Raw genomic sequence first — 25356 nt, 5'->3', positions numbered from 1 at the left:
GTGCTGCCGGAAACTCCTCAGTATGTCGATATCAAAGCTCCATCCGCAGGACTCAGCACTTAGAGAATTACCCACGAAGGGACACTCTGCCCAGCTCACCACCGCCGAAACGGGGGAGGGGAATTAACCCAGCTCATCCCCACACAAGTGGGGGAGGGGAATTAGCCCAGCTCATCCCCACACAAGTGGGGGAGGGGAATCCGTCCAGCTCATCCCCGCGGAGCGGGGGAGGGACACCACACCCGCCGATGCGGGGGGATCTGGCTTATCCTGCAACCGCAACCGCGGGAGGAGCTGACTGACCCTAACACCGCCGAAGCGGGAGGGGTACAAAGCTGCCCTACAACCGCCCGAAGCGGGAGGGAGCGCCGGCAGAATTTTTGTCTCAATCCAGCCCCGTAAAACGGAGGGGAGAGGAATGCAGCAGCTCACTGTAACACAAACTCGTCTCAACTCTTGAAGAATCCAAGTGAAAAAACTTGAACACGAAGTCCTCCTGAAGTAACTGAAGACTAAACTTGAACCTGAAATGCAACCAGAATAAAAATAGTACAGATATCTGGGAGGGGCTATGGATTGATCAGCTATGATTAATAGAAAGAAAATTATCAGGTATGATACATAATTTTACCTTCCATATCATCATGCTGATCAATCCATAGACTGGTGGGATGTACCGAAGCAGTACTCACCCAGGGCGGGACATTGAAATCCCTGACCTCAACACTGAAGCTCCAAACCGGGCCTCCGCCCGAGCAGCCACAGTCAAGCGGAAATGCTTGGAGAATGTATGGGCCGATGCCCAAGTTGCCGCCTTGCATATCTCTTCCAAGGAGACGGACCCGGCCTCTGCCATCGAGGCCGCCTGAGCTCTAGTGGAGTGAGCCTTCAGCTGGATAGGCGGCACCTTCCCCGCGGCCACATAAGCCGCTGCAATGTCTTCCTTGACCCATCTTGCCACTGTAGGCTTAGCAGCCTGCAGACCCTTACGAGGACCTGCAAACAGGACAAACAGATGATCCGATTTCCGGAAATCATTGGTCACTTCCAAGTATCTGATCTCACATCCAGATATTTAAGAGCAGAGTACTCCTCTGGGTAGTCCTCCCTACGAAAGGAAGGGAGACAGAGCTGCTGATTCACATGGAAGCGAGAAACAATCTTGGGCAGGAAGGAAGGCACTGTGCGAATAGACACTCCTGCCTCAGTGAACTGCAGAAAGGGCTCTCGACCTGAGAGTGCCTGGAGCTCGGAAACTCTTCTGGCTGAAGTGATAGCCACCAAAAAGACTGCTTTCAACATCAGGTCTTTCAGAGATGCCCTCAACAAGGGTTCAAAAGGCGGCTTCTGTAATGCTCTTAGCACCAGGTTGAAATTGCACGCAGGCACCACTGAGTGCAGAGGAGGGCGCAGGTGCTTAACTCCCTTGAGAAAACGCACCACATCTGGCTGCGAAGCCAGGGAAGCACCCTTCAGGCGGCCCCTGAAGCAAGCCAGGGCCGCTACCTGGACTTTAAGGGAACTGAGCGACAGGCCTTTCTCCAGACCTTCTTGCAGGAATGCCAACACTGAAGAAATTGGAGCAGTGAATGGAGAAAATGAGCCTGCTTCACCACGCTGCAAAGGTACGCCAAACCCTGGCGTAAGCAGTAAAAGTAGAGCGCTTCCTCGCTCTCAGCATAGTGGCGATGACCTTGTCTGAGAAGTCCTTCTTCCTCAGATGCTGCCGCTCAATAGCCAGGCCGTAAGACCAAAGGGGGAGGGATCCTCCATCACCACGGGACCCTTATGCAACAGGCCCTGCTCCACTTGCAGCCGCAGAGGATGGTCCACTGAGAGCCTGATCAAGTCCGCATACCAGGGACATCTGGGCCAGTCTGGACCCACCAGGATTATCCGGCCTGGATGCTTTGCCACCTGGTCTAGCACCCTGCCCAACCTGGGCCAGGGCGGGAACACATAGAGAAGCTCTTGTGCCGGCCCCTGTTGAAGAAGAGCATCTACTCCCAGGGAGCGAGGGTCCCGTCCTCTGCTGAAAAAGCGCGGCACTTGGCAATTGGCCGATGACGCCATCAGGTCTAGGCTCGGCTGGCCCCAGCACTTCGTGATGCCCAAGAACGCCTGAGCAAATAGCTGCCACTCTCCGGGCTCCAAGGTATGGCGACTGAGAAAGGGGCTCCAAGGTATGGCGACTGAGAAAGTCCGCCTTGACATTCATGACTCCGGCAAAGAGAGCCGCTGACAGCTGTGCCAGGTTCACTTCCGCCCACTGGCATACATTCATGGCCTCCTTGGCTAGAGGGGCGCTCTTGGTACCTCCCTGGCGGTTGACATAGGCCACAGCCGTGGCATTGTCCGACAGGACTCGTACTGGCTTCAACGCCAGTATCGGGAGGAACTGCAATAGCGCCAACCGAATGGCTCTGAGTTCCAGGAGGTTGATAGACCACTTTGCCTCTGCAGGAGACCAGAGACCCTGCGCTGTCCTTCCCAAGCAATGGGCTCCCCAGCCCATCAAAGAGGCGTCTGTCGTGACGACAATCCATTCCGGGGTCACCAGAGGCATTCCCGCAGACAACTTGTCTGTCTGCGTCCACCAGCTCAGCGCCTTGCGCACTGCTGGGTCCAAGGGAAGGCGCACAGCATAATCCTCCGACATCGGAGTCCAGCGCAGCAGCAGAGATTGTTGTAGTGGTCTCATATGAGCCCTGGCCCAGGGCACTACATCCATCATGGCCGTCATAGAGCCCAACAGCTGCACATAGTCCCAAGCCCGAATAGGAGAGGCTACTAGGAACTAGTCCACCTGAGCCTGAAGCTTGACAATCCGATTGTCTGGCAGGAACACTCTGCCCACTTGGGTGTCTCGGGCGCAGCTGGCTTTCCTCCCAGTTGATGATCCACCTCAGGGAGCTCAAAAGAGCAACCACCCGGTTCACAGCTTTGCCGCACTCTGCATAAGAGGGGGCTTGGATCAACCAGTCGTCCAGATAAGGATGGACTTGAACTCCTTCCTTCCTCAGGAAGGCCGCGAGGACCACCATTACTTTGGAGAAGGTCCGCGGAGCAGTAGCCAACCCGAACGGGAGGGCTCTGAACTGGAAGTGTCGGCCCAGTACTGCAAAACGCAGAAAGCGTTGATGAGGAGGCCAGATGGGAATATGCAAGTACGCTTCCTTGATGTCCAAGGATGCCAGGAACTCTCCTGCCTTCACTGCCGCTATAACAGAGCGGAGGGTCTCCATGCGAAAGTGCCGAACTTTCAAGGCCCAATGGACCCCTTGAGGTCGAGGATAGGCCGTACAGAACCTCCTTTCTTTGGAATCACAAAGAAAATGGAGTAACGTCCCTTGCCAAGCTGATTTTCTGGCACCGGAACGACCGCCCCCAGGCGGATCAGATTGTCCAAGGTCTGCTGCACTGCCACAGCTTTGACCGGAGACTTGCAGGGAGAGAGTACAAACCCGTCTTTTAAGGGTCGGCAGAACTCTAGCTTGTAGCCGTCTCTGATGACTTCCAGCACCCAAGCGTCTGAAGTTATTGTGGTCCACTCGCCCATAAACGAGGACAGCCGTCCTCCAATCTGCACTGGGGCGTGGACCAAGGCCCCGTCATTGGGTACGAGACCCTGGGGGAGGACCGGAGGGAGCACCTCCGGGACGGCGGTCTCTGCGAAAGGAATGCTGCTTGGGGGAGAAGTTCCTCTTGAAGGAAGAGGGGGCAGAGGAGCCCGACCTGCCCGGGCGGTACCGACGGACTTCCTGAAACTGTCCTCTGGAGGTACCAGGGCGAGTACTAGCCCGAGCCCTGACCTCTGGTAACTTCTTGCCCTTAGATGTGCCGAGATCGGTCACGATCTTGTCCAGCTCGACCCCAAAGAGCAGCTTGCCTTTAAAAGGCAATCTAGCCAGGCGGGATTTAGAGGCGTGGTCAGCAGACCAATGCTTCAGCCAAAGCCACCGCCGCGCAGAGATTGTCTGAGCCATGCCTTTAGCTGAGGCTCTCAAGACATCATACAGCAAGTCTGCCAAATAGGCTAAGCCCGATTCCAGGGCCGGCCAATCAGCCCTCAAGGAATGATCCGAGGGGGAAGCCCGCTGCACCATAGTCAGGCACGCCCTGGCCACATAGGAGCCGCAAACTGAGGCCTGCAAACTTAAAGCAGCCGCCTCAAAGGACGACCTTAAGGCCGCCTCCAATCTTCTGTCTTGGGCGTCCTTTAGGGCCGTGCCACCTTCCACTGGCAACGCCGTTTTCTTAGTCACCGCAGTGATTAAAGAATCCACGGTAGGCCACAGGAAGGCCTCACGTTCACTTTCAGGCAAAGGATAGAGGCGGGACATAGCCCTAGCCACTTTAAGGCTCGCTTCCGGGACATCCCATTGAGCCGAAATTAAGGTGTGCATGGCATCATGCACGTGGAAGGTTCTAGGCGGGCGTTTCGTCCCCAGCATAATGGCAGAGCCAACAGGGGCTGAGGGAGAGACGTCCTCCGGAGAGGAAATCTTCAAAATGCCCATGGCCTGCACTAACAGGTTGGGCAAATCCTCTGAGCTAAAGAGCCGCGCTGCAGAGGGGTCATCCGCTCCATCCGAGCGGGGATCCGTCTCCTCCAAGGAATCCGCAAAGGACCGTTGGGAGAACTCAGATACGCTGCCCTCATCTACATCGGAGGAGACAAAGTCCTCCAAGGCCTGGGAATCAACCCGAGGGCGTTTACCTCTGGGAACCTCAACCTCTTTATCAGACGAGGGAGCAGGGGCAGCGTTTTGCATAAGGAAGGCCTGATGCAGCAGCAAAACAAACTCGGGGGAGAAACCCCCCAGACTGTGCACTTCCGCAGCCTGGGCAACAGCCCTAGACGCACCCTCAACCGGCGCTCGCAAGAGCGGGGGAGAGACATGCTGCGCATCCAAAATGGCGTCCGGCGCGACACTCCGCGAAGGAGCCACGCGGGAAGAGCGGCGCTTAACTTTAGCCGCTTTGGTGCCGTCGCCCAAATTAAGGGCGTTCATGGCATTAATGTCTCCAACCTCAAGGGCGGCCCAAGAAGAAGCCGTCCGAGCCGTGTGGCCGGCCAAGATGGCGGAGGCGAGGAGCGGGGGATGGGCGTTTATGGCGGGAAAAACCGCCACGCCGGATGAAGGACCGGGACATTCATCGGTCACGAAACTGTCACCCAACAAGGGCGAAACAGGCTTTAAGACCCCCGCATCCCCTCTAGAAGCGCTCAAGCGATCCGGGGAGTGACTCTTTACGCCCTCGCCCTCTGACGCCATATGCCACGTGGAGATCGATCGGGGAATCCCCTGCCCGCTATAAAAAGGTAAAAATTACCTGCTTTCCGCTCCGAGCTGTAACGACCTGGTGTCCCAGTGAGTAGCTGCAATGAACGTTTAAATAAACGTCGAAATAAATGCCTTTAAGGACGTCCAAAATTTTTTTTTTTTTTTTTAACGGAGCCAGCGGGAGGGGGGAGAAAAGGAGGGACCTGGTACCACCAGGTTTGCACTTGCTCAAAAGAGCCCTCAACCCCAGGCACTCAACAAAACCTAAAAATTAGGCTTGGAGGCCTAGCCAGAGCTGCTGCTGTGTGTGACCACCACCTGCTGAGATAGAGAACATACTGGGGAGTTTCCGGCAGCACATGACCACATATAGGGAGGCAAAAGTTTGCTCTCTATCTCCACCTGCTGGTAGATGGACACAACCCACCAGTCTATGGATTGATCAGCATGATGATATGGAACTGCATTTACCACACAGTAAAGTACTAAAGTAAATAACTTAGAGACCAACTGAATTTCGGTTTTGAATTCTGGCCCAAAATTCAAATTTAACCTTGTTTTGGTTTCAGCTAAAAATGCTGGTGCATTTTTGGGTGAAACCAAAACTCTCCCTTCCCCGACCAAAAGCAGACCACACTCTGCCCCCCTGAAAAAAGAGGGGCCCCATTTCAACCCTGAAGAAAGAGGGACCGCTCTCTCAGTCCCCATGATCAAAACAGGCTCCAACCTGTAAGCCCCCCGGTGTCAATTTTGGTTTCTGCTTCAGATTCGGCCAAAATTGCATGGTGAATTTTGGCCACAGATTCACTTTTGGCCAAAACAACTTGAAGTGGTTCAAAGAAAGCGATGAAAATGATATGGAGTTGTAGCAAGATGTACGAGGAGAGACTTACTGACCTGAACATGTATACTTTGGAGGAAAGGAGAAACAGGAGTGATATGATACACATGTTCAAATATTTGAAAGGTAGTAATCCACAAACATTTTCCAGAGACAGGAAGCTAGTAGAACTACAGAACACGAATTGAGGTTGAAAGGGGGCTGACTTAGGAATAACGTCAAGAAGTATTTTTTCACCAAGAGGATGGTAGATACCTGGAATGCCCTCCTGCAGGAGGTGGTGGAGATGCAGACGGTAACTGAATTTAAAAAATGCATGGGATAAACAAAGGAATCCTGTTTAGAAGAAATGGATCCAAAGAAGCTTAGCAGAGACTAGGTAGCAACATCGGTAATAGGGAAACAAAGCCTGTACTGGGCAGACTTCTACAGTCTGTGCCCTGATCGTGGCTAAATAGATTTGGATGGGCTGGAGTGGTTATTCATTCAGGGGCCTCAAAGAAAACTTCAGAAATTTTAGAACAAGGAAAGTGCTCGGCAGACTTCTATCGTTTATGCCTTGAAAATGGCAAGCACAAATCAAGATCAGGTATACATATGAAGTATCACATAACGTATGTAATGAGCTTATCTTGTTGGGCAGACTGGATGGACCGAACAGGTCTTTATCTGCCATTATCTATCTAATATGTTACTATGTATGTTACACAAATATCATTGAATTATGTAACTAATAAATCACAAAATTCTTACATTTCTCATATTAAGGGTTCTTTTACTAAAATGCGCTAGCTTTTTTAGCTCATACTAAAAATCAGCTGGTGCTAAACGCTGAGATGCCCATGGTAATGTAATGTGCATCTCAGCGTTTATCGTCACCTGATTTTTAGGACAAGCTAAAAACGCTAGCGCATCTTAGTAAAAGACCCCCTAAATCCCAAATATTGAGCAATATAAGTACTGAGTAATGTGCTCAGTGAAAAATTTCTCTCCATAAAACGTAAGAAGATGACCATCATCACAGCACATTGTCAAACCACATGGAAACCTCAAAAGGAAGAATTTAGACTAGCTATATAAATCAGCTTAATAAAGGTATCACTATAAATGTAAAAACTTATTATTGTTGAGGTTCCATAATAATAAATGCGCTGTGCCTCTTGTTATCAAGTCATCTTCTCACCTCAAAGCTATGTAAAAATATATAATTGTTCCCCAACACAGATCACAGTTTCACCCTTGAGCTACAAGGGGAAACAAAAATAGTATTTCCTAAAACACACGTCTAAGGGCTCTGTTTACCAAGACTTGCTAGCGTTTTTAGTGTGCACTAACACTAGAGACACCTATATATAAGCGCGGCTTAGTAAACAAGGCCCTAAATTGTTTTTTTGAAAATCTACTATAAATAATGTATAAACATCAAATTAATCAAAAAGTAATCCAAAAGATTACAAAAAACCTAATAGAACACAAATACATGCTCAAAATCATTTTCAAAAACATTTTAAGGCCACATACTAGAAAGGCATTCTTCTGGTTCTCTCAAGATGATTCAACTGACAAAAAAGCTCTCCTTATAAAAAAGATGTCCAAAACCATGAAGACGACGTCTAGGCACTCGTTTATATTAATGATTGGTTGATGTGTATTTGCTGTCATTTGAAAATTGTTAATATGCACATTAAAATGCTGACCAGTTAATGTCTATTTAATCCACTTAAATATATACTATTCCAAAGATAAAGAAATCTGTTCTTTTTGAATTAACATTAGAAATGTTATCCCCAAGCAGGGATTAACCTACATTAGAACTACAAAATTTAACTGATAGTGAATACTTCTGACTTTGCCAGTGCTCCATCTGGGGAGCTTCTGCTTATTGAGTCCTAATACAGGTTAAATGTTCAGCAATTTATCTACCATTTTTGGGTGTCCTATGTAATATAGTCCACATGGGCAACTGATACAATATATCACTTGAGAAGTATTGCAACTGGAATGCGAGCAAAGACATTTAAAAAAAATATATTTAATAATTTCAATTTACATTTCCAAGAATACTCTTGAATAGGAAAGTGTTATAACTTCACAACCTTCTAAAAAAAAATAATAATAAATAAATAAATAAATAAGTAATCATCATTAATAAGTGACAACACGTAAGTCCTCATTAATAGGATTTCAAGATTGAAGTAGGAGAAAAGAAAACATCAAGGAAATAAAGCATATAGCAAAGCTATTTCAAAGCTATTCTCATTGAACTCCAACAGCATTTTTTGAAGCCACAAATGCTGACAATTGGCTCGGGTCCATGAACACATATTTAAGGGAGTTATAATTCACAATGCATTTGCATGGGAACTTTAAATAAAATGTTCCTCCTAGATGTAAAAGGGCTGGTTTTAATAAAAGGAATTGCTTCCTCTTTCTTTGAGTATCCCTTGCAACATCGGGAAACAATAACACTTTATTTATGTCCCAAAAATAATTTCGCTTTAGGTCGGTCCCGGGGGGCCTGCATAACAGGAGGCCTTGAGGCAGGTGGAGACTCACTCGACGCCTCACTGCTCCCAGCGCGAACTGGTCTCTGAGCAGCCATTACCTTTGCTCCTGATGTAGATGCTCCTGTCGATGTCGACGCTGCCGACCTCGGTACCGTTGTTGAAGGACCGGACAAAGTTCCAAAAAGCTTATCTCGTTGGGCTTCTCGGTACCTGAGATCGTCCGGTTGCACCGAGTACAACGTTTGAAGCCATTGGGTGTCTTCGATGACATGGAAGGAAAAATGGCCTCGGCAAAATGAAATGACACGATTGTGCCAAAAAGAGAAGGCACAAAAAGGGAGTAACCCCGACCGTGCAGCCCAAAGGCCAACCTCGTCGAAAAGAAAAGAAACTATAAGGGTGGCAAAAGGAAACAAGAAAACTACAGGAATTATATATATATTTTTTTATATTGAACAAAGAAGAATACAAAAATAAAATAAAAATAAAGCGAAACTAAGTCGCGTAGAGAAGTTCTCTTCCTGGGCCTGAACGGAACGCAGCTAAAACACTGCCGCACCTTACCGCAGAGAAAATAAGAACTGAAGCACGCTCGCATGACGGGCAGGAAGTCGTCCGCACGGCTCACATGACAGAATTCTCTAGCAAAACCTTTTGTTTATTTTGCTTGCAAAATTTCCAATTCCTGGGCCGCCGCGGACATCGACTCACATGTGAGAACAAGCAGCCTGCTTGTCCTTGGAGAAAATATCTTCCCCAGGTTCTTCCTCTGACGATATGCAAACTTAGGAAAAGAAGAAAATTGTGGGTGAACATGCCACACGAGCCAATTTGTTTTAATAATATTCCAAATTGCAAATGTTTTAGAAGAAAAAGGTAACACACATACTAAAAGAGTCCTCCTGAGGTTTTTTTCTGAGATTGCAGGACCCAGACATTGACTGGTCAGCACACTGTACTAATCATTAGGCTAGTCCTCCACTAATTGTATTTGATTTGTGTAATGATTTGTCTTGTTTCATCTGAGCCATTAGTTTTTCTAACTACCCAGAAGTGCGATAGTTATAAACCTAGTAAATGAAATGAAGCACATGTGAACTCTGCTGCATACCTTGTCACTAATTTGTGATGAGGACATGACAAGGATTAAATCATCCCTCTATATACAGCACTAAAAAACAGTTACTCATGTTTAGTGCAGGTTTGTGCAAATGCTGTATCTATCACAGTGTGTTAGTGTACTGATGTTTAGCTCACATCAGTGAATAGGACGTTTAGTATTCCCATGAAATTCTAGCAAGAGTTTTAGTTTACCTGTAGTTGTTGATACTGAGTTTTCTTTGTAGCTGTTAGCTGTACATCAGCTATGCCCAATTTGCCCTTGCACAGTGAAGTTGCTAGATGGTATATTCTAAATCGACCCCCTTCCTTTAGCAAGGAACATACATCTGGTAATGGGCGCCAGATACTCAATAGAAATGCTGCAAAAGAATATACAATTAAAGAACTATTATCTAAGCAAATTTTAGGTAACAAAATCAGTGTAACAAACCAAAATTAAATCTTCAGACAAGCACCATCAACACTTTCAACATGTCATTTCAAGTTTACCGACAATCTATCCTTGTGAGAATCCTCACTCATTGGCATAATATTAGCAAGCAATGTGTGCTAAAAAGCCAGTTAGTTTTTTAAACGTTCTGCTATCTGACGCCAGAAATAAACAATGTTAGCCAACACAAAATGTACACTACTGCAGAAGTAAACCACTAATCTACTACAGTTTATTACATCAGGCCCTTAGTTAAATGAAAATAGATGCTTTGCCAAGCTTTCTGCTTAAACAGTATTCTTTTAAAAAAAAAAAAAAAAATCTTTTTCAGCAGTGCATTTCAACAGCATAAAAGTTAAACTGAATTCATAAAAACTAAAGCCTGAAACTAATATCACACTGACCAAATTTAGGGCCCTTTGTTTATTAAAGTGCGATAGTGTTTTTAGAGTGAACAAATTAGCACATGCTGTGTAGGCGCCCTTAGGAATATTGTGGACGCCTACACAGTGCACACTAAAAATGCTAATGCGCCTCTGGAACAGCTTAGTAAACAGGGCCCTTAATGTGCATTGTGCAGATAAACTAAATTCATAAAAAGTAAAGCCTGATGGAGATAGTGGCACCATACAGATGCGATGTGATTCTCCTGCTAAGTGGGTGATAACTTGCTGACTGGCAGAACCACAGTATAACAGAGCAATGGAATAAAAACTAAGCACACAGAATGGCACCAGTGATTTATATTTATTTTTAAATTTTGTTGCATAATGTTCAGGTTGCTAGTTGATACATTCCAAAAATCACAGACAGATTTATTGATAATAGTTATGTACAACACTTTTGCATGAATATGCCATTGTTAATTAATATAGTAATACGGAGGGGGGAGGGGAGGGGGAAGGTGGGGGGAGAAACAAAAGAAAAATTGATGATAGCAGTTTCGCTGTATTAGTACAGGTTTGCAATGTTAATTGCCTGAGTTATCTTGTTTAACATGGAATTGTTTTATCTCTGCATTCATCAATAAAAATTATTAAACCTTAAAAAAGTAAAGCCTGAAACTAATATCACACTGATCAAATTTAATATATATTGTGCAGATAAACTATCTAAAGATGTACATCCTTAAATTGGGATCTGTGCAAAATATCTTCTGGTATATTGCTAAACTTAACATACAAAATGTAGAATGCAACATCTGAGATACGTTGAGTTTATGCCAGGAGCTACGTACCTTTATCTTTTTCTTGCTTCCTATAATCCACAACTCGCAGTTTCCATACAGGGGTCACATTCCTTTTGTAGCAGCCATTTTGCCCTTCTTCATCAGAATCTATAGCCTTTTTGAACTCTGCCTGGATTTCAGCTTGTTTCTTATCATTCAACATCTGTCTGTGATTATTCAGTGCTTTTAACTGGCTTTCACTTAAACAGGTCTGTAACCACAGGATGAAAAAGTTCTATTCATATTTATTTTAGTGAGATACTATGCTATTATAGATTAGATTTTGAAAAAAAAGCTTTACAAAACATAAATAGTGGATTTTCATTAGGCTAATGCAAGTCTTCTGATTTATAAGGAATATACCTAATCTATTGCTTTCTCTGGTTTATTTTTAAGGACTATATTACAGAAAACAAGAATTTTGTTCCTTGAAAATAATCAAATTCAACTGCTTTTATATTTGAAATCATGAAAAGAATTATGCAATAGCTGAACTACAATGATGAATAAAGCAAATTCTGCAGAACAGTTAAATCTGTCTCTTGGAGGTAGAGAGCAACGCCACCCAACAATAAACAAACTCCGTAGTATTCTTGGGCAGGCACTGGACTGGTCTAGCAGGAATCAAGGAAAGAAAATTTGCATTTACCCTCCTTTTCATCCTGTTAGACCAATCTAGAACAGTGTTTCCCAAGTCCGCTCCTGGAGTACTCCTTGCCAGTCAGGTTTTCAGGATATCCACCATGAAAATGCATTAAAGAGATTTGCATATAATGGAGGCAGTGTATTCAAATCAAGTTCATAAATATTCATTGTGGATATCCTGAAAACCTGACTGGTAAGGGGTACTCCAGGACTGGATTTGGGAAACACTGGTCTAGAACAATGGGATGTACTAAAACTGTCTCTCAGAGTGGGAGAAAGACAAAACTCCCTTCATCGCTGCTCTGCTAAAGGTACTGTACCGCCTGACAAATATCAATCCTGTAGTGCTTCACAAAGGGGTGCAACAATAACCATGTGGCTACTTTACAGATATCTTCTGGTGTGACTGATCTGGTCTCCACCCAAGAAGTTACTTGAAATCTTGTTGAATTGGCCCAGAGTCCTTCTGGAACCCTTTTGTTGTTGAGAATATAGGCCAACAATTGCTGCCTTTATCCAGAATGCCAAAGATTTAGTGGCTGCCTTACAATGACATGGCCACTCCTTCCCTCCCCTCGAACAAGACAATCTGCTAGATTTCTGAACTCATTCATCACCTTCAAATAGCAAAAGAGAACCCTAAGCATGTCCACTGCCTGTAATATACAGTCCACTTTCGATTTTGCTGGTTTACAGAATGCGGGGAGCAAAACAGCTTGATTCATATGAAAAGAAGGAACCACCCTCAGTAAGAGACAGAATTAGTTAAAGAGGTCAAATAAGGGTCCCACTGCCTTGACAAATCTCGGAGCTAACAGACAGGCACTAAGAAACCCGCCTAAGGTAAGGACCTTTATGGAGGCTCAACATAGTGGCTCAATTGGGAAACAGATAAGGCCCTCACCACCAAATTTAAGATCCTACTGTGGCGTTACTGCCCTAAAAGGTGGATGAATCTGTTACTCCATGGAGAAGAAACATCACATCAGTTTGTGTCCCCATGGATATACATACACTTTAAGGGAATTCAGGCTCAGACCCTGACCTAATCCTCCCTGGAGAAAGGAAAGGATAGCCAGCAAGTCTGCATGACAAAGCTTAACTATCTGCCCACCAGCGCACAGTCTCCATATCTGAACACATGCTAAAGAGGTAGAAGTCCGGTGGGTCTTGAATAGGGTAACTATCATGGACACCGAGTGACCTTGGCACTTCAAATGCTTTCTCTCATGAGCCAAGGCATAATACAAAAGTAATTCAGGTACTCCATCACCATTAGACTGTACAACAAGAGACCTGGACCCTTCAGAAGTGGAACTGGAGCACTCGCTAAAAAACAAACAAAATCCATATATCAAAGATGGCAAGGCCAATCAGGAACCATCAGGATCAACAGAAAAGAATGATTTGCTACTTCCAAGAATCCAACCAATTAGTGGCTATGGAGGAAAAACATACAGGGGCATCTACCTGGTTAATACTGCATCGGTGTATCTATCCCTGCAAATCCCACTTGTTTCCTGCAAGTTAAACATAAGAATATACGAATAGCCATACTGGGTAAGACCAATGGTCCATCCACCCCAGTATCCTGCTTCAACAGTGGCCAATTCAGGACACAAGTACCTGAAAGAATCACAAATAGCAGCAATATTCATCCTACCGATCTTAGGGACAAAAGTGGCTTTCCCCATGTCCATCTCAAAAGCAATCCTTACAGTGGGTGAGATCCTGGCACCGCCATTCTGAGGACTAAATCCCCAAAACTGGCTTCCAAGCACGCCACAATGTCCACCCTGTAGTGCTTGGCAAAGGTATGTATCCACCCAGGATGTCATTGTACACCTCGTAGAATGAGCCCCCAAGGCCTGAGAAGCCTGCTTCCCCAACAAGCAAATCAACTAATGTGATAAGAGTGTCCTTCAACCATCTAGCAATTGTGGGCTTGGAAGCCATGAGGCGAAGCCTCTGAGTACAAAAAAGCTCAGTATGTTTGATTTGCGAAACTCATTCATGACTTCCAGATATCTAATAAGGCTCTACACATATTGAGAAGCTTCAAGGAAAAAAAATACTGAGCCTCTCTGTCCTCTCTGCGAAAGGATGGAAGCTCCACAGATTGGTTGAGATGAAATGCTGATACCACTTTCGGAAGAAAGGAATACTGATCTTGAAGCTCTAAAACCCTATGTGCCAATGCATGCACCACCAAGAACGCTGTCTTTAGCGCAAGATCTTCAAGTAGGCCTTCTGGAGTAGTTCAAAAGGAAGCTTCTAAATTAAGGTTCCACTCCGGACACAGCGTAAGAAAGGGAGGCTGCAAGCCACCCATTCCCCACAAGAATCGAATGATATCCACGTGAGCTGCAAGAGACATCTTCTGTAGTTGGCGTCTGAAACAGGCCAAAGCCGCAACCTGAACTTTTAGAGAACCCAATGCCAATCCTTTCTGAAGGCCTGCCTGGAGAAATGCTAGGATGGGCGTAATCCGAGTACAGAAGTCCATGCTCAGAACACCAGCCCTCAAATGTCCTCCACACCCTTGCATATGCCATTGATGTAGAGCATTTCTGAGCCTGAAGCAAAGTAGCAATGATCGAATCAGAATAACCTTTTCGTCTCAACAGAGCCCTTTCAATTGGCATGGATTCTCAATGAGCAATGGACCATGCTTCAGTAGGCACTGTATCTGCAGAAGACAGAGAGGATCCCTGTCTAGCAGTCCAATTTCACCATTCCTTCAGCCACCTTCTTCTATGAGTGGACATGGTCTTCTTTTCAGTTTCAGACACTTCATTCTCTTTCAAAGGCTATGACACAAACAAAAACCACATATTGTACATTAGACCCATTCCTATTTTCTTGGCTCCAGATTCCTGAGCTCAATTTATTACCACAAATCTTATCATTAATCAACTTGAGTCTTTCGTCTAGCACCATGCCATATTTATAGAAAAATGCTCTTGTGAAACCTATAGTCTAAAAAGCCTTCTCTTGACCCTCACTTACCTGTCAACTATTGACCAGTTTCCAATCTCTGTTACCTCTCTAAAACTCTGGAGAGCACAGTTTTTGTTGAACTATCTTCGTTTTCACAAAAAACACTGGCCCTACATCTGAAACAATCTGGTTTCAGGCCACCTCACAGTACCGAGACAGTTCTTGCTGCGGTGTTAAATGAGGTTTATTCTCAGTTGGAAAACCATAGGATAGTTCTTGCCATGTCCCTAGATCTCTCCACAGCATTTGATTTGGTTGATCACTCTTGATTCGTTGTCTCTCCACCTTAGGGATTTCCGGTACTGTTCTCTCCTGGTTCTTTTATCTCGAAAATAGATCCTTCATAGTTGTCACACTGCTTCCGCTTCTGCGTCTAGTTGCTCTCTAAACTGTGGTGTTCCTCAGGGTTCTGTTTTTGCTCCCCTTCTCTTCAATCTATTTTTTAATCCTCTTGCTACACTTATTCAGACCAGTGGGGTGTCCTTCTTCCACTTTTATGTGGATGATATTCTTCTTCTTTGTCCAACTGATCCTTTTAGTCCCACTTTAGGCCCTTTAAATGACTGCCTAAGTCTTATTTCTAGCTGGCTGGCTGGCCGATCATAGGCATGTCCTCAACAAACAGGAAATGATTGGTTGCTTGTTTTCGGGCAGACTGTCAGTCCCCACAGCTCCGTTGAACATCTTTGGTTCTTCAACTCCCAACTGACTTGACTCCCAACTGACATTTATCCTCCAAATTTCTAACGTTTACAAATCAGGGTTTTTAATTCTCAGGCAGCTTTGCTTAATATGCCGGTAACTTCTCTACTGATATTTTCCATTCACTTATTCTTGCACTATTGACTCCTTGTTTAGACTACTATAATATTGTATATCTGGGTTGCACTCGTTCCAATCTAAAAAGGCTTCAATCTCTTACATCATCTTCATTAAAGCCAAAGGCAATTCATTCAGTCTCTCCATGGCCCTGCCCCCTATCCTCTCTGAATGCTCCTTTTACTCCTTGATGATCTAACAGTCCCACGGACTTCCTCACAGGCTATCTGCTTCTGATGTAACTGAAAAAGATCCAAACAAACTTTTACAAGGTTTCTGCTGATGCTATGTTACCTATTCTTTAGCTGCAATAATTATAGGATGAATTAAAAGTCCTTTTCCTTGCTTTATAAGAATAGTAATCAAATGATAACATTTATGCAAAATATTATTTTTGTGCATCACACTTTTGGTCTTAACTGACTGCAGCCATATTAATATTTTTTCATTATAGGGGCTTCTAAGTGAAAGTATTTGTTGGATGGATTATGAACATTTAAATACATGGCTTTCAAAACTGTTTTTCTACCTCCCTCTTATTTCCAATCTCTTCCTAGGAATTGTACTAATCCTCCCACTGCCACTTGATCAGTCCCTGATTCAAAGCCTTCCAATTTGCACACAGGCCCCGATGCTCAGAACTCCGAGTAGCGATGTAAAAATACTGCTGGAACAGCACAGAAAGCCCTAACGCTCAACGCTGAGATACAAATATAGATGCACTCATAGCATTGAGCATTAAGGAGTTCAGCTGGAGGATTGCGCTTGGCGCATGCGCAGAAGAGTTCCACAGTAAACTTGGCTCCTGTGTACATGCGCCTGGTAAAACCCAAACGTGAAGCATACATTGGCATCGGTTTTCTGTGGCCTAAATATAAGCGTTTTTCTTTCTTTCTTTTTTTTTTTTTTTTAGCTTGGATGCTTATAGTTAGATGTAAGAAACAAGCAGCCAATGAGTGCTTTTGCTTGGGTCTGTTGTTTCTCACAGCTAGCACTTACCCCCGGATTCTATATAGTGCGCTTAGATTTAGGCGCCAAAATTGACACAGATTCTGTAACACTGCGTGTAACTTAATTGGCTTAACAAGCTAATGAGTGCTGATAATAGCACTTAAACAATAATGAGCACTAATTGGCACTGATTAGAATTTAGGCGCACAACTTGCTAAGCATATTCTATAACGATGTGTGCTGAACTTCTAACACGTGGAGACAAAAAGGGGTGGTGTTATGGGTGGGGAAATGGGTGTTCCAAAATTTAGGCACCTAGTTATGGAATATGGTCCAGTGCACCTAAATCTATGTGCTGAGATTTACACTAGGTTTTCATCGGTGTACATGGATGCATGCAGATACTGGTGCTGAAATATCAACTAAGCATATTCTATAATTGGTGCCTAAATCTAGGTGCAGATTATAGAATATGCTTAGTCGGCACTGATTTCAACGCCGATTTCTTTTAAGGCGCCATATATAGAGTCTCTTCCTTAAGGGCTTGCATGGGCTTCCTTCTGTTTCCAAAAGCAATCAAATACAGCAGATTTTGCAGAAAGAGTCTTAAGAGAAGCATGAGAATCATGAGAAATCTTCTCTTCCAACACCCTAATGCCTGTTCCAACCTGGCGTTATTTCTTGCAGCGGTAAGGCAGTTTTGTTTCACTAATGGCCTCTACTACCTGCGTTTACTTTTGAGCATTGGGGCCACAATATTTCAAATGACTTCATCACTGTGGAGATCAAAGCAAAATTGAGTGAGAAACCCTGATTAGCTTGCCACCACACCTGAGTCAGTACCAGCAAGTCTTCTGTCCTGATGGGAGCAGAGCCTTGATCTCATGTTACCAGGAACTGTGAGATACTGAGATCTACTTCTCATCATACACTTCACTAACGTAGTTTATAAATTTTCCATCAGCTAAGAATGTTAATTCATTATATACGACTGAATGGTTCACTTACATTTCAAGCAGCTTAACAATGGAATAATCTTCCTTTGACAATTAAGCAGGAAAGATCTTATGTTTTGTCCCCTAAAACGACTGAATGGTTCACTTACATTTCAAGCAGCTTAACAATGGAATAATCTTCCTTTGACAATTAAGCAGGAAAGATCTTATGTTTTGTCCCCTAAAGTGTTAATCAAATTTATGGCAAAGAAAGGTTTTTATGTAAAGCATTTTTTTCTAAGCTAATGATTTACCAGAAATGGACTGGTCAATCTTACTGATTGTATACCACTCTGGACAAGGGCAGTATGTAAATGGAAATAAATGAAATGAATACCACTTTGCACCCTTTTTGAGAATCATGCAGTCTGTAAAAGCCAAGATTAGATTAAAGTGGAACGTGCTTTTTCATTTAAAGTCTGTGCTAGTGCAAAAATACTATTAACTTTCCCAGAGCAGGTAGGAAAGAGATGAAAAGTAATACTGTTGTATGAAAACTGTAAATGATTTTAAGTAACACAGGTTCCCTTACGTCCAGTTTTTTTTATCTTGCAATGTAGTGTGCTAATGGAGAAAACCTATACCTTTCTACTGACTTATGCTACATGCCAGAACTCTGACAAATGGGAACAAACTAAGGGGCCTTTTTACTAATGGGTGGTGGTAAGTGCTGTCTCCCGCATGGCCACGTGGTAACAGCAATCTTAACACATGGCCATGTTTTTTGCAGTCTTTTTACCAGCTGTGGTAAAAAGGGCCTCAGCGCCTGACACAAACAGCCCCCGCCACTAGCGTAGGGCCCTTTTTACCGCAGTTTCGTAAAGGACCCCTAAACAAGCTAGACTTGAACTTCTGAATGCCTGCCACATTTTCATGCACCTAATCAAATACTGCAAATATTTAAACTTAGAGTTACTAACTTGCACTAATGCCGTTGGGCCCTGATGCTCAGAGGTAAACATGGGTGCTAGAGGCCATTAACAATGGACTAGCGCCTACATTTACCTGTGCAGAATGTTCAGAGGCCTGAAGCGCAGGAACGAACAAGTGTGCAAACATCATGCTAATGGCATGATAAAGTACGCTGGTGAGCTTTTTTTGTATTCCTGTGCCATGCACAGAAAACAGTGTGCAGAATGGTGCCCTTACTGTCATAAATCCTACGCCAGCTCAGAGCTGGCGTTAGGGTTTGTGAATCAGGAAGGAAAGCAGGGTCACCATCTGTTCACATTTGTTAAATCAACCAGAAAGCATGCACTTACCCCTTTAGGCACCAGAACCCCTTCACGTAAGTTTCTGGCAGACTTCTGTACCCCAAAGAATTCTAACGTAGCAAGACCTGGATCAGATCGGATTTTTCTTGAAACTGTTTGTGCTTTCCCCCTTGTCTTGGATATTTCCGGTTTTCTCTTGTTTGTAGAGAGCTCTGAACAACCCCCCCCCCCCCCCAATTGCTGCTGCTGACCTGGTGAAGTCTACGCTGGCAAGTGTGAGGTAGCCGCTGCCTTTAAAGTTTGGAGCTGAGCAACTGGCACTTCTTCCTCCTCCTTCCCTTCTTCCCCTCTGGCTTTCTGGGCCTGCACTCAAGAGCTGTGCTTGACGTACAACTCCTGGGCGCATGTGCCAGTCGCCATCCTCCTGCCAAACTCCCTAATGCTCAATACTATGAGAGTGCCTATATTTGCATCTCATTAGCATTGAGCATTAGAGGCTTAGCCAAAATTGGGTGGCGGAGCAGGTGGGGGGGAAGAGGGGTTGGTGGTTGGGAGGCGAGGATAGTGGAGGGCAGACTTATACGGTCTGTGCCAGAGCCGGTGACGGGAGGTGGGAAGTACTGCTGTGCAGACTTATACGGTCTGTGCCCTGAATAAGGCAGGTACAAATCAAGGTAAGGTTTACACATATGTTTGTCTTGTTGGGCAGACTGGATGGACCGTGCAGGTCTTTTTCTGCCGTCATCTACTATGTTACTATGATCTGGCAGTATTTTTTCAGCACTGTTCTGAACAGTGCCAGAGTTTTGAGCATCTGCATATTAATGAGTTATTAGTAACTAGGTCCTATTGCATAAAATGGGACCAGTGGGAAAACACACGCTAATATCATAGAACACATTATGTAGATAGAATGTATTTGGATACAGGCAGGAGATGATGTTTTGTATATTCCTGAGAATCTAGCATGTGATGTTTTTGTTCTTTCCTGAGAAAGTAGCAGAATAGCAGGTGATGTTTGTACATTCCTGAGCAGGTTCACGAGCTGTTCATGTAGAGTTGTTCTTGTAAGCAATGCATGATCATGGTTGTGTAAGCAAAATGTAACCAATAGTAATGATAATACATGTAATATCCATGAATATTCATAGAGTATATAAGAAGGGGATTGACTCCCAAATAAAGAGTTTTTTGCCCAGACACACGAGAGGAGAGTTATTTTGCAACATCTGGTGATCCCCGACGTGATCGGTGAAAACGTGACGTACTTACTACGACTGGAACAGTCAGCGCGCCATTCCTTCTACGGAACACTGTAAGTATGGGGGGAAATTTAACATCATCACATAAACAACATGCACAGGAGCTATATACTATAACGCAAAGATATGGTTCCTCCCGAAATCCAATAACTCTTAAAGATATAGAGCGTTTAATTGAGGAAATAGTTTGTCAATGTCCCTGGTATCCAGAGAAGGGATCATTCGATCCTCAAACATGGGAAAAGATAGGGCAGCAGTTTCGTTTAGAGCCTAGAGTTTCGACTCCTATATTATTGACTTGGAGAGAGATATATTCTACTATAGTAATTCTCTCTTCTGGATTGACAGGCATTACTAACGAAAATATATCCAACAAATTGCCAGGCAAGACCTGGTCTCTTTTACCTCCCGCGACTCTTGGACCTACACCTTCTCCTCCTTCTTGTCGGCTGGCCACCGATATGGGAAGGGAAGAGCAAAACAAAACTCCTGACTTTACTACTACTACCCCTAATAAACCAATTGAAAATATCCAAAACAACAACGCTAATGATAGCGTTATTATTACCAAAACACCAAAGAGCGTAGAACGACCTAGTTTAATTCAATTAGGTATACAGCAAGCACGAAAAAATGGTGAATTCATTTGGAACGATGATCTATGGGATAATTCGGAACCTAATCCTAATTTATACCCAGTTACTAGAACTACAACAATAGAGGCAGGGAACGAAACACATCATGCAGAATGGACTGCTCTACCTTATCAAGTTTTGAGAGAATTACGTAGAGCTATCGTAGAATCAGGTTTAAAAAGTTCATTTGTTCAAGGCATGATAGAAGGGATTAGTAACGGTTACTTAATGACTCCAAAAGATTGGAAAGACCTTTTCCGTATGCTGTTAACTCCTGCGCAATATGTAGTGTGGGATAATGAATATAAGCAAGCAGCACAACTTATCACTGGGACTAATTTGGTGCCTGATCAAATTTATGGATCGGGACCATTTTCAACCCTTGATATGCAAATTCAACAAAACGATACCTGTTTTCAAGCCATAGGCACTTGTATCTTGCGAGCATTTAAAAGAACACCAGAAGGGAATAAACCAACAAAATCTTTTGCATCAATTAAACAGGGTGCAACCGAATCTTACCTTCAATTTGTTAATCGATTGCAGGAAGCTGTAACTAGGCAAATTGATAATCTTGATGCGCAAACAGAGTTATTGATTAAATTAGCCCAAGAAAATGCAAATTCAGATTGCAAAAAGGCATTGCAGACTGTAGCTCATCGCCCAGGAATTACTTTAGCAGATTTATTGAGCGCATGTGCAGATGTGGGGACTCATGGTTATTCTATGAATTTGTTAGCAGGAGCTATACAAAAAGGTAATAAGCCACAGGGGACGTGTTTTAATTGTAAGAAACCAGGACATTTTCGAGCTCAGTGTAGAGCCCCAGGAGGGGGTGCCAACTTTGCAAAAGGACCTTCTCGACCTTCTCGAAAATGTCCTCGATGTCAAAAAGGATATCATTGGGCCAATCAATGTCGCTCTAATCCAATTAATTCCACACCGCCACCCCCAAAAAACTTTGCTCCGGGTTAACTCCTAACCTCGGTCCAAAGGGAGTGCAAGGGTCTTTTGCTCATAGTACTACTGCTACACAAGGTAGTGCAGGAATTGACCTTATTGCAGCGGAATGTAAAACTGCCATCTTACCTCATGAAGTTTTGGTATATAATACTACCTTTAAAGGACCCATTCCAGCGGCTACTGTAGGTTTAGTATTACCTCGCTCCTCTGCATCGAAGGCAGGTATTCATGTTATCCCTGGAGTTATTGATGCTGATTACACAGGCATTGTTAAAATTCAAGTATGGTCCTCATCACCTTTAACAATTTCTCCCGGGGACTCGTGGGCACAATTAATTATTTTACCATATTTTACAGCACCTATTCCTTCTACTGTCTCTCGTACAGGGGGCTTTGGATCTACGCGACAGGTAAGTGCAGTTTTAAAACCGGTTTCTAATGCACGACCCACTGCTCAATTTTTATTGCAACAAAAGCCCTTTGTTGGTATATTAGATACCGGGGCGGATGTTTCTGTCATAGCTTATAAACAATGGCCTGTGGAATGGCCCATTGAAGATACTTCACATGTGACAGGAATAGGGGGAACTCAGTCAGCCTCCCAAAGTTCTCAATGGTTATCTATTACATATCCTAACGATACCAAGGTTCTAGGACATATTAAGCCCTGTATTTTACAAGTACCCTTTAATTTATGGGGTCGTGACCTTTTGGAACAATTAGATGCATCATTGATCCTACCTGATTAACAGTTCATAAATATGTCTTTTTCTCTTCCTTTGGAATGGAAAACTGACAAACCTGTTTGGGTAGAGCAGTGGCCGATTACCAGAGAAAAACTGTTGATTTTACATCAATTGGTGGAAGAACAATTACAATTAAATCACATTGAGCCTACCAATTCTCCATATAATACTCCGGTATTTGTGATCAAGAAAAAATCCGGAAAATGGAGATTTTTACGAGCTATTAATGCGATTTTAGAACCAATGGGCCCGTTACAATGTGGTATTCCAAATCCTAATTTGATTCCTTATGATTATCAATTAGCTATTATAGATCTGAAGGATTGTTTTTTTTCAATTCCTCTCCAGGAAAAAGATTATAAATACTTTGCTTTTACTGTACCTGTTTACAATAATGCACACCCTACTACTAGGTATTGTTGGAAAGTTTTGCCCCAGGGAATGTTAAATTCACCCACTATTTGTCAATACTATGTTCATCAAGCCTTGCAACCATTTCGTGCCTATTTCCCTCAACTTTTGGTATATCATTATATGGATGATATACTAATTGCAGGGATAACTCTTCCCCCTTCTTGGAAATCTACTTTAATTTCTATCTTGGCCTCCTCAGGATTAACAATTGCCTCAGAGAAGGTTCAAGAAAAGGAACCCTATTTATATCTAGGTTTCCGTATGACTAAAGCTGCAGCCCAACCTGTCGCTCCTCATCTCAATTTACAGTCTCCCACGACATTACATCAATTACAAGAGATTTTAGGAAATCTCAATTGGTTACGTCCCTACTTGAAACTTCCTACAGAATTTTTACAACCCCTGTTTCTCGCATTAAAAGGTCATAAAACACCTGCTGAATTAATTACACTCACTGCATCGCAACAAACAATTCTGTCACAATTGGATCAAATCTTACAAACAAAATGGACAGATAGACGAGATGCATTTGCCCTTTTTTGTTTTTGCGTTCTCAAAGACCCCACCCACCGACAACCGTTTGGTGTCTTATATCAAGATACAACTCCTCCGAAATTGATAGAATGGGTCTATTTACAGAATACTCTCCATTCTACTATTACACAATGGCCCCAGCAACTAGCCTTGCTGATTACTAAAGCTCGAGAGCGAGCAACATTCATGACTGGTTTCGACATTCTTAAACTCATCATTCCTCATTCTTTGTGGCAGTGGGAAAAAATGATTCAGTTCTCCGACGACTTGCAATTTATTTTAGCCACTTATGTTGGTATTATAGATTGCCACTATCCTAAAGACCCTCGCATACAGGGCACATCCATTTTGCCAATCACTCTTCATGATCCCATTTCTTTACGTCCACTCCCTACTGCTCTCACCGTCTTTACAGATGGTAGTCCCACTCGTGGGGTGGTTACTTGGTACAATCTGAACAAATGGCACGTCAAATTTACCTCTCCACAAACCTCTGCTCAACGTTCAGAGCTTGCTGCCATCATCCTGGCTCTTTCTTTATTTTCAGATCAACCACTGAATCTTATTGTTGACAGTCAATATTGTGCTAATCTTGTCCGTCGCATGCCCGACAGTTATGTATCATTCAAAATGGATGCCTCTTTTTATGCTTTACTGTTAACCCTCCAAGGTTACTTGGAGAATCGCCTTTCTTCTCTCTTTATAGGTCATATCCGCAGTCATCAACCTTTTCCTGGTGGTCTGTCTGAAGGGAATGCTCGAGCGGATCGCCATCTTCATTTTTTCTCCACAGCACACTGCAGTCATGAACTTCATCATCAAAATGCACCTAGCCTAGCTCGCCAGTTTCAAATTTCTTTAGAAGAAGCTAGAGCTATTATCAAAAATTGTCCACAATGTTCCTTTTCAGCTCCTACTACCTTTTTTCCTGGAGTTAATCCTCGTGGTCTGGAAGTTAATAGCCTCTGGCAAATGGACGTTACTCACTTTCCCCCTTTTGGTCAATGGTCTAAGCTTCATGTGGTTGTTGATACTCATTCTGGATTTTTGTGGGTCACTGCACAAAAAGGGGAAACTACATCTCATGTCCGCTCTCATCTTCTCCAAGCTTTTGCGGTCATGGGTGTTCCTAAAACTCTCAAGACAGACAATGCCCCTGCTTATACTTCCACCTCCTTACAGGAGTTCCTGACCCTCTGGCATATTGAGCACCTTTTTGGTATCCCCTATAACTCCACTGGTCAAGCTATTGTTGAACGTGCTAATCGCACACTGAAAACTGCTTTAAGTAATCTGACTACAAAAAAAGACGGTATTCTCCGTCATAGAGTAAGCATTGATGAATGCTTAGCACAAATCCTTTACACACTGAATCATCTCAATCTCATCAATAATCCTGCTACAAAAACTTTTTCTTCCAGATTTGAACAACATTTTCGTACTCCTGCCCCACCTTTATCTCGTCCTTTGGTCATATACCGACAACTACCTTCTGATCAGTGGAGTTCCCCTGTGCCTCTCCTTACCTGGGGTCGTGGTTACGCTGCTGTTCAAACAGATTCTGGCCCGGTGTGGATTCCAGCAAAGTGGGTGAAACCTCATGTCGTGGCATCAAGGTCTTCACAACCCAATTCCCAATTTCACACTCACCCTTCAAGGACCGCAGATGCAAACACGCAAACGGTCAGTGACTCGTCAACCTAATGCTCCTGTTACTTGGGGACAAATTAAAGCCTTGAGTCAACAAGCTACAGAGACTTTA

The 25356-nt window shown here is 43.9% G+C and overlaps 1 protein-coding gene across 1 annotated transcript in view; it reads right to left on the bottom strand.

Moving 5' to 3' along the window:
• The window catches only part of BRCA2 (BRCA2 DNA repair associated), a 147597-nt gene that overhangs the window by 18220 nt on the left and 104021 nt on the right, over positions 1-25356 (bottom strand). The window contains 2 exon segments of the mRNA XM_030202403.1: positions 9951-10117; positions 11426-11627. Of these exon segments, the coding sequence (XP_030058263.1) occupies positions 9951-10117; positions 11426-11627 (369 nt within the window).

This window comes from Microcaecilia unicolor, chromosome 4, assembly GCF_901765095.1.
Source record: "Microcaecilia unicolor chromosome 4, aMicUni1.1, whole genome shotgun sequence".
NCBI lineage: Eukaryota > Metazoa > Chordata > Amphibia > Gymnophiona > Siphonopidae > Microcaecilia > Microcaecilia unicolor.
Note: the sequence above shows the minus strand (reverse complement) of the source record. Positions and strands in the feature narration are given on the sequence as shown.